Source organism: Sitodiplosis mosellana, unplaced genomic scaffold, assembly GCF_009176505.1.
Source record: "Sitodiplosis mosellana isolate CC-2019 unplaced genomic scaffold, AAFC_SMos_1.0 Smas_scaffold_3, whole genome shotgun sequence".
NCBI lineage: Eukaryota > Metazoa > Arthropoda > Insecta > Diptera > Cecidomyiidae > Sitodiplosis > Sitodiplosis mosellana.
The window spans coordinates 2,891,338-2,902,053 of record NW_022595246.1 but is presented as its reverse complement, the minus strand read 5'-3'; the positions used below and the strand labels follow the sequence as shown (position 1 = coordinate 2,902,053).

Sequence of the window (10,716 nt, the reverse complement as noted above, 5' to 3'; positions counted from 1 at the left end):
AACGCTCCCGTTTTTAATCACTTTCATATTTCAACGTTTTTGCAGAAAATCTCAGTCTCTCTTTCATGACAATAGCCATTACCAAGCTCCATGAAATGTGGATTCTACTCCAATTTCAACCGAAAAATATCTAACTATAAATCATTTACTATGCATATAAATTATTTACTTATGGGTTAACAAGTTTGTTCCTCCTCTGTTTTTAACATTCATTCATTTTGTATTGAAATTTTCAAGTGATGAATATTGTTGTGTGGCAGCGAAGAAATATGCATTTGGCTAGACAACGGCTCATAATTAATGTAATAAAATCAGCAATGAACACGTGTAAAGCATTTTACAATGTATTGCCATTCGGATAGTCGTGCGTCAGCAGCAACAGCTACGATGTAGCAAGGATAATAAACACTGAAAATTAATGTGTATCGAACGCGTTGATTCGAAGTGCCGTTGCACATTATATTCCTGTTCATTGTTCGGCTCTTGCTCATTAATTCGATGCATTGCATTCCGCGAGAATCTACACCGTTCATGCTGTGTACGCATCAATAAGTATTGAGCCAAAATTCGATTGCTGTAATACCAAAAGACTATTTTTGGTGATTGCTACACACAAGACTATCACAGTTGGATAGTGCCCATGGATTAAATGCGATTTCGAACACATCTAATGCACAACAACAACAAAACAAACACTTTTGATGAGTATTATTTGACCTTTACTGATTTATATTACCACCAAGCAAAACCAATTTAATTCACCAAATTCCAATGCATAACCGGCCTACCAACCGGATCTTGAAGCAATCAAATTATACTGAAATTCGCGGCTCATGTTTATTTACAACTATTTAATGTTAATTGTCGTTGCGCGATAAAGGCACCAAAAAGTGTGACGGAATTTATCTCTCATGAAATATTTTGAATAAGTTTTGGTTCATTGATTGAAATTTAATAAAAATAATTTAAGCTGTTTTTTTTAATGGAAAATCATATTACATTTCCAATGCATCTAATGAATTGCATTTGGCATTGTTTCTAAAACTAGTAAATGGATAAATATTTCATTCGCTAATAAATAACAGCTACTGTGGACTAAAAACAACTGCCGATAAAAAGCTTCAAATATTGATAATTCAAAGTGCAACCAACTTCACGCAATAGACACGCTTATGCTTGTTCACAATCGGTTGTGTTTATCATAGACATGAACTTTGTGGTTCACGTATCCGCTTTTGCAACTCATTGAATTGGTTGGAGGATTTTCTGTTGTCTCAACGAGTAAGATAACGAGGTTATTATTGATTAGCAATCTATTTCTACGCCATGATTCAATATCAACAACAACAAAACTCTTTTCATTTCCATGTAAAACTTATTTAGTTTTATTTTGAGTGTTGAATAGACTATGCACAAAATATCACTTAAAATCCAAATGAAGATACGGAATGAATTTAGATAAGCATTCAATTAAAAGCCGCCAAAAAATGAATAAAACAAAAATCATATATTTTCTTTTAACTTAGTTGCATTAAATGCCAGTCGAGATGGAAATGAAAATCTAACTAAGAAAATCGTTGATTTCCTGTGCTGATAGTGCAACCGTATTGTCTTGTCCATTCTTTTTTGTGGCATTCGACTGATTCGGTATCATGGGACTGAGCGTTGATAGACTATTGGCACTATTCTGGAACGGACCCGATGATATGAATGGTGTGGATGCCATCATTTGGTTCATCGGTACACTTTTTGGCGCATTTGATATCTGACCCAAGCCACTAAGAAAATTGCTATTTGATAAATTTAATGATGATTGCGCCGCTGGAATGTTTGATGACCTCGCCATTGTGGTTACATTCGATGCTAATTGTGTTGGAAAACTCGGTGATGCGGTTATTGAATTCGTTTTCAAAGTTGATGTCAAATTCCTGTCAAAACGGAGGAATTTCAATTAGAAAAATAAATGTAAAATTAGTTTTAATATCGAATGAAAAGATATTTTCAACGTACTTCATCTGTGGTGTTGGTTTTGCGGCTGCAATCGATGGCATGCTCATCGAAGATGGTAGCAAAACCTCGTTAACGTTTTTCGCTGGCTGCGCCGCCGATTTATCATCATTCAAACAAGATGATTTGAAGTCATTCAAATTAAACTCGGGAAATGATTGCGGGGCAGAAGAACCATCGATTGATCTGGAAAAAATGAATCATGAGATTTGTAGAATTCATAAAATGCCATAAATATTTTATATGAAGGAACATTGTGGATGATCGAATATTGTAATTAGATGATGGTACAAAACTGAATAAAGCAGCATAAGGAGGAGACGAAATGGAAACTATAACTCACTTGGTATCTTGTCGCACTGAATTCAATTGTTCAAGTCGAGCACGATGTTCGGTTTCGATGGTTGATATAATCTCCTTCACCATTGCCATAATCGCATTGAATTGTTGCATTGTTAGACCGTTTTCAATGCTGAGTGGCACCAAAAATGGAATCACCTTTGAGGCCATAATTTCTTTTGTCATTCCTAATTTTTTGTGGCTCATGATCAGCTTGAAAATACCTGTCAATTGAAAATATTATTGTTATCAATCAAAAAAAATAAATCCTCATCAGTAAAATTGGCTAAAATAATTATTCAATGAGATTTTCGTAATTTTTTGATGAAATTTTCAACAATAAATGTTATCTTGAGTGTACATTGGAAGATATATATCTGAAAACTCACCGATAATCGCCATCATAACAGCCGGATCGCGTGACGGAATCTGCGTTAAAAATGGAATGATTTCATCCAATGCAAACCATTTGTCAAAGTATTCTAGCAGTTTTCCTAAACAGATCAGACTGTTCACTTTAACGGATGAGTTTTGTGTTGTAAGGCACATTTTCTTAAGACGAGGGAAGATGGCATTTTTCAGCACGGCATAATCGATATGTGTGGCCATCGTTGGAAGAATATTCAGACAGAGCTCTTGTATCTCTTTGACATCGCATTCAAGAGCTCGATTGCACAGCGACAACAGGTCATTTTTGATCACTTGCAATGTACTCAATTTGATCAGTAGTTCCATATTTTGCATGAATATGAGCAGAATGTGAATGGGTTGTTCGATTTTCATGATAGGAAGCAAATGGCGCTGAATATCCGCCAAATATTCAGTTTGCGATGGACAATTTTGAGCGATTAGCAAAACATTTGGCAACACAAATGGAATCATTGTTGCGTTCACAAATTCTTTGATCAAACAGGGCAGAATTTGTTTACGATTTAGGCGCTCGGGGAATTTTTCGAGAATTTGTGGAAGTCCTTTGAAGAATTTTGACTTTTGCAAATTGTCCCATTGGTATAGCGACTCCAAATAGCTTAATGTTTTCACGCCAAAGTCGTCAAAGTAGGAAATCTGCGAAGGGAAACAGATTTGTGACTTTTAATTCGATAATATAAAAGAATCGATTCAATTTTACCTTTAGCAATTCGTACAAATTCGGCCGTGTGTCTGGATTATAATGCAGCATCAATCGTACATTGTCCACAATACCTGAAGGGATGCACGTCAATTGCGGATACTTTCCAAACTTTAGATCCATTGCAAATGCCTTGTATGTTTCCAAATTGGTTCCGAATAATTTAAAAGGTTTTTTGTTAGCCGAATGAATGCTGTAGATCAAAACACCTGGAAAATCGTTGAATAGAATTGAGTAGAATAAAAGTGCTCATTTGAAGAAATTGTCTCTATAGAATTTTGAGAAATGAAGCACCTACCAAGAGAGTACACATCGCTTGAACAAAATTGTTGTGAATCAATGATCCATTCGGGCGCTGAATAATCCAAAATCGGCTGAAGTAAACTAACTCTATTCACTTGAATATATGCTGATTGTTCGGTGCCGCCAACTTTTCCTGTGTCTTGATCGACCGTTAACAGACAACAATAATCAAAACCGAAAATTTTCCAACAATTTTCGTTGTTGATCACAACGGATTCGGGACAAATATTGCGATGAATCATTTTAACGTCGGTGTGTAGGAACTGCAGACCTTCCATCAGTTGCATCAATCCGTATTTTATTTCGATTTCATGTAATGATGGAAATTGTGTGGATTCGTTTGGTGAAGGCATATTGGAGTAGTTGCCTAAATAATTTGCAAGACTAGCTAGAACGGATTCAGTAACAAATGCAAGACTGTCTCGACTCTCTTCAAGAGGATGTTGCACGGTTAACACTCGCGGATGTCGAATTTTTGTGAGCTGAATCACACCACGCTTCAACACCTCTAAAATGGCATCTCGGTCCTCTTTTATGTACTTCAGCTGATTTTTGTCAAACACAAACACCGAGACAGATTGTTTCGTTGAACGTTTTGTTCCTTTGTACACTTTCCAACATAAACCTACGACAGAAAGATCATATGCGAATTTCAATTGAAATTGAATCATGGGGTAATTGGGAATGTTAATGACACACACCTGGTCCAGCACTTGCAATATGTTCACCAATTTCGAAGTCTTTTGACACAGGATTTCCGGGTAAAACACTAGACAATTGCGATACGGTGCTACTCACCGTATTCACAAACTTATTCAACACATCCATTGCAAGTGGAATAGCAGAAAATATAAAAAACCAAACGAAAGGGACAAACAGTGGATTTGCACACACAATTCTATTCGATTCTAATGTTTTGATTCCAAATTTTCTGCCTTGATGACAAGAAACCAACTGTCAAAACTGACACTTGTGTGCATCAAGCACGTACGTAACACGGCAGCAACAGACTGCTTGATTCTACGTAAATTTTCGTAATAGATTCCGTTGCTTGAGTGCTGGATTGGAATGGGGAACGTGGACTATTTGTTGTTTTTGAACGAGATTGGACTGAAAAGTGATTTTTTTAGGGCGTAAATATGAAATTTATAGTGATTTATCATTTGAAATTCAATTCGATAGACATTCCTATGCAGATTTCCATCGAATTCCTCTACACACGTATTTAACGTACTCAACATACTTAATTTGCTTGGAAAAGAAGCGAACAATTTGAAATGCATGGTGTGGAGATTGTACAATTTTGTCGTTTTGAATGCTTTTTCATTCTTCCATTAAGCCTTTTTTAGATATCGTTGAACGGGTGTTAGTTTTTTTTTCGACGTACCATTTCATTTATTTTTAATTCGTTTTCTATAATTTTCTTCAAAAGTTATGAACATTGTGTGCTTTTTGACAAAATAAAATACAAAAAGTTGGATTCTACACCTTATTAATAATATAGAGAGGAACTTTTTACCTTCCATTTGCATTTGGTTTATGGTTTTGCAAATATTCCATTCATAGAATAGGCAATTTTAAATAGCCAAAAACTGAAAAACTATTTTCTTCACATGAAATCAAAGCCAACAAAGAATTTCCGGTGAATTGGACGATGAGTTGGAAATGAACACAAACAACCAAATACATTCCATCGCCATACAATCTCATAATAAAATCATCATATTGAGTAAACAAATTTAAATTAGAAATTGTATGTGCACATTTACATTGGAAATTGGATTGTGTGTGTGTGTGTGTGTGAGAGAGAGAGAGAGCCCATGTCCAGTTCGTCCTTGTAATCGGATACTTGTTATTAGATTTTTCATTTTCGAAATTAGATTCAAGGATAACGCCGAAACCAGAGTAGAATTCTCTGAAATTCCATCAAATATCTGTCAGCAAGTGCTAATAATGTTCGATTCGAGGTAGCATTTGAAGACCAGCTAATTTGAATTTTGGTTGTTGCTTTGCAATCTCAACAGTTTTCGATGGTCCATGTTAGGTTGATAATTTTAATTAAATTTCAATGGTCGGCGGTATAGATTGCACATCCGTGAAATTAAAAGTAGACTCAAGTCAATATGGGTATATTCGTTACCGAATTATATTCCCGTCAACTCATACCGTGAATCATCGTTCCATACATTTGAAGTGTAGAAAACAATGCATAAAATATTTACGAAAGCATCGTTAACATTTTCTAAAAGTGAGAATAGTTGAATGAATCGCACTCATAATGCAAAACCGCAATGGTTGCAATCTATACGAAGAATGAAATATGGCATATGCCATAAAAATGAAACAGTTGAATGTGCATTAAAACTAATGATATTTTAATGAGTGGAATAATTACGAAAGGTAGTTGATTTACGAAACATTTCCTTGAGATTAAAACTTCTGGTTTGAACTTGAGCACACACACACACACATAGATATACATATATGTTCACTGAACATTGTTCAGCTATTTTCGTTCACGCATCGCACTTAAAATAGCGTACCTCATCAGTTCCATCGCGTTTCTGTGCTCTGCACAGGTGACTGCATCTAACCACTTTGTATCTTCATGGAAGCGGAAAGTTCTCCTTGATAAATATATATTTTAAGCGTTTGGCTGTGGTTTTGGTGTAAATGGATCAGTTCACTCCAATTTTAGCATCATTTCAATGATGAAATATATATGGAAATCTCGATAGCGCACAACCCTCTGCGTATGTTATGTGCATTTCAAGCACTCGAGACATCTTTGGTGTATCGAAAATTATTTAGCTAGAGTGGTATTTTTAGGGTTTTCGAGAATATAATGAAACTCATGAAAATTCCGCTGGTGGTTTCACCTTTAAATAAGGATTTGCAACATCACTCAACGGATCTGTTGCGTCTATTCATATGCAAAAATAAGATGCTTACAATACTCTGACGCATATACTTACATTAAATGCAGATCCTCTTATAGTGAGAGGAGGCGGCATCTTTACTTCTTCCTTTTCCCATTTCTTACCTTTCCATTTTCTTCGAAAAGCACACCAATACATTATCAAATTAAAACCGCAAAAACCTCAAAATACCATCTCTCATTCAATGTTCGGGCTGATAGTAGCCGGAGTGCATACACGTTTATGGCATTAGTTACAGTGCTACTATATGCATCAAAACTTAAAGCTGATAACATATGGGCGAGGGTCAGGTCGGTAACGTTACAATTCGCACGCCTATTTCGCCCATATCTCTGAAAATAATAATGAAAACCCAAAATTTCAAAAGTGCATATGATAGTGCTGCCCATACCACACATTTCAAAGAAAAGTTTTTATTTTTATCACCTATAGTATTGGACTTATGAACGATTAAAGGCGTCGGTAACGTTACAAAATTTTGGAAGTGATTTGCGAGGTTGCTCAACGTTTTTATGAAAATTAGCGAATCTACCCAGGCATAAATCTGTTGTCACTCATTATATCGTAGATGAAGGATCAAAGAAAAGATAGAAATACAGGGTGTGCATGAAAAACTGTTTTGGTGGTCTCTGGACCCAGTAGGCGTAGAATCGGTAACGTTACAAAAAAAATCGGTAACGTTACACGTGCGATTTGAGTGCTCCAAAAACCAGAAAAGAAAATAAAAATCATATTTTCTCGAATTTATTATTAAAGTTTTGGCCCATTTCTACAAAAATATGTAAAGGTTCTTGTAGTTTTGTAAAAGCATAGTAGAAATCTTGTGCTTTCAAAAAACGGTCGGTAACGTTACAAAAATCGGAAAAAAATCGAAAATTTGTAGATTTTCATATGAAAAAATTATCCGAATTGGATAAAATTTTCAGAGAATATAAGTTTTATGAAATAATTAAGCTATGCAAAAATTCATTGCGATCGAACGACGTTAATATACTTTTTTGCTCCTTAGAAACATTTTTTGCGTGGTTTCGTCTTACTGACCCTTGCCCATATGTGCACTGACACAAAGTTATCCCGTGCATCGTTTCGTTTTCCATTTGCCTCTGCCAGTCTGCTCGTATGTTGTGTGGATTTGAAATGGGAGCAGATGCGTTAGTGCCATAACGGCAGCAATTTTTCATCCATCAAGTGAATTCGAGAGAGAAATGGAGAGAGAAAAAACAGAGCTCATGTGATGTGACACATAAGCAGGAAAACTGAAATCGATCCAGACCCATCATAAATCTCACTAATGAATATGCTTGTCAATGCCACACACACACGAAAAAAAAGTGTCGTGTTCTGTTGAAGCCGAGAGCCTCACCGAACACACCAGTAAAATTTAATTAACATAACAAACCTAAAAACCATTGCAATTGGTATACCGCATCGTTCATCTCGAAACTAGCCATTATGCTGACCCTAAAACGAAAACCAATAAAAAGTGAACCCAAAACAACGAGGAGGAAAAAACTTTTTGAAAATGGCCGATCTGAAGCCTCCCAGCAGTAGTAGAACCATTTTCTTCGTACGACAAACTAGGCCGAATGAAAAGTTTGAGATTAAAAACAGGACAGAAACATCTGGTAGAAATAATGTTGCCAAAACAGATTTTTTTCCCCTCTATGTTGATTCTTTTAAGCCACTTTTGATGAAGTTTTTCGCTTTGTATACAACGAATCAACGGAATTGTATGCGATTATTTTGTTTGGGCTGTGTCAATGTCATTGACTCAATGATTATGGAACATTAATAAGTATTGGTTTATGTTCACATTCCAATCATTTCTAGCATTGAAATATACTTCATATTATCCAATTTCAAATTTAGGTAAATGGCCAAAGCTTTGTTAAAACATGAAATTCTGAAAGTCAGTCGTAAATTGATGATTTTGATGCTGTGATTTGTGAATATTATACCAACAAAGAATATAACCGTAATAATATACTATCTATCAAATGTCTCGTTATTGGTCAAGAAAAAGTGTGTATAGTTTTCTGTTATTGATTATTTTTAATGAAAATTTTGCCACTGCTTAAAAATATAAAGCAAATTGACCTCACATTTCTTGCAATCATTTTTAAAAAGGGCACAGGGAGTTAGCAAGACGCACGTTTTAAGGTTTTGGACTTCCATCGAAAGAGATGGTGAATACAAGTTGTATATATCTATCTCTCTTACTTTTCGAATTCGAAGTCAAAAACTTCATAACGTGCGTCTTGCTAACTCCCTGTGAAAAAGGGTGAAAAACGTACAAGTGTCGAATTTGTTGTTACTTATTCAATTGTTATATGGTGAAGAACAAGCGAAAAACGTTTGCCCAAAATGTGATATGAGATTGAATCGTTTGTGTAGTGGAATAATAGTTTACCGTCAACATGCACTGACATTGGTTAACCGTGGTATTCAGTGTGAAACGTATCATATGCATCATATGATTCGCTATGCCGACCTTGTCTATTCATCCAAAATTCAATGTATTTGCTCACAAAAATGCCATTTTTGTTATTTGTATAGATCCAAATGTTTCTGCTTTGGCCAGCGAGCTTGGAGTTTATGAGCGAAAAGTGGACATTGTCTCTCGTAGTATAGAGAGATATGTGAAAGGTGTGTGATTGGAAAGATTCAATGCGACTGAATCACCAAAATCGTTACATTTCCACATGGCGGCTTATGAAACAATGTTCGACCAATATGTCCCTAAATGTTGGTGGTCTTATGACATTGGATCGTTGTCGTTTGAAAACAATGACGGAAAATGGATTCAGATCGGTTTCGAAACTCATATAGGACTATGGGTGGTTATGGATATTTCGAGCGGCTTGTTCACATGAATACATGGGAGATTTTGCCAAGAGTATTCTGAACTGAAGCATTGAATAATAATTTAAATGATTCAGCAATACATCACATCTTTTGATGATTCTATAATTAAATGGCATTGATGAGAGCTCAGACAATGTATTTGGCTAATGTCAGCTAGCTAACTGAAAACATTCTGGCTGGCTCAGCGGCTGAATTCTATGCGTTGCGTTTTTTCATCACAATCTGTAGTACAGAAATCATATATATGGAGATATTTGTTTTTTTCATGTACCGTTATTTGTCAACAAGTCTGCCCATGCCACTGAACATAGTATACGGCCCATAAGAAATGTAAAATTTTCGCCATTTATTTTTACATTGCCAATACATTAGTTATGGGGATTTTTGTTTTGTTTATTTTTTGTTGTTTGTAAACAAATCTGCCTATCTTTTTGCATTGCCTCTGCAAATTTCCTATGGACATATACTGTGCACAATGCACAGTGACAATGCAAAAAGATAGGCAGATTTGTTTACAAACAACAAAAAATAAACAAAACAAAAATACCCATATATATGATTTTTGTACTGCAGATGCGATGAATAAACGCAACGCATAGAATTCAGCTGCTGAGCCAGCCAGAATGTTTTCAGTTAGCTAGCTGACATTAGCCAAATACATTCTCTGGTTTGGCTCTATGCATATGAAAGCTATGCAACAATATTCTATTGAAGAATAAAAAAAACTATCTCATCGACCATAGCTTGACCGTTCAATAAAAGCTTTGCAATGGAATTTGCGAAAATAGTTAAGGATTTAGGTCACTAAAAATAAATTAAATACATATCGTCGGCAGTGTCGTATTCTGTTGAGTTCCAAACCGACTAACCAGTGAAAATTTGATTAACAAGGCAAAACTGGAAACCGTTTTAATTGTATGACCGGACCACATCGTTCAGAACTAGCCATTATAATAACCTCAACGAAACCCATTTGAAAACGTGAACGGAAACAAGAGAGGAAAAAGGACTTTCTGAAAACGGCCGAATTGAAGCCTCCCAAAGGTAGTTCAAGCGTCCGCGTTTCTTTGTTCCAATAAACCAGGCTGACTGAAAAGTTTGTGATTAAAAACAGGGCAGAAACATCTGGTTTGC

General features: G+C 35.6%; 1 protein-coding gene across 1 annotated transcript; it reads right to left on the bottom strand.

Annotated features, from left to right (window-relative positions):
* Positions 1-1,361: 1,361 nt before the first annotated feature.
* Positions 1,362-4,759, bottom strand: LOC129565751 (SCY1-like protein 2). Its single transcript, XM_055440961.1, has 7 exons — positions 4,480-4,759; positions 3,774-4,403; positions 3,476-3,684; positions 2,736-3,411; positions 2,351-2,570; positions 2,011-2,193; positions 1,362-1,928 (listed from the first exon to the last, which is right to left on the bottom strand). The coding sequence occupies exons 1-7, from the start codon at positions 4,604-4,606 to the stop codon at positions 1,562-1,564; spliced, it is 2,412 nt and encodes an 803-aa protein (XP_055296936.1). The 5' UTR covers positions 4,607-4,759; the 3' UTR covers positions 1,362-1,561.
* Between the last annotated feature and the right edge of the window lie 5,957 nt (positions 4,760-10,716).

Coding starts and splice junctions, on each gene's coding strand:
- LOC129565751 (XM_055440961.1), bottom strand. CDS start 4,606: ATGGATGTGTTGAATAAGTTTGTGAATACGGTGAGTAGCACCGTATCG. Junction 3,685..3,773: donor AAGCGATGTGTACTCTCTTG/GTAGGTGCTTCA, acceptor ACGATTTTCCAG/GTGTTTTGATCTACAGCATT. Junction 2,194..2,350: donor TCAGTGCGACAAGATACCAA/GTGAGTTATAGT, acceptor CATTTTTTCCAG/ATCAATCGATGGTTCTTCTG.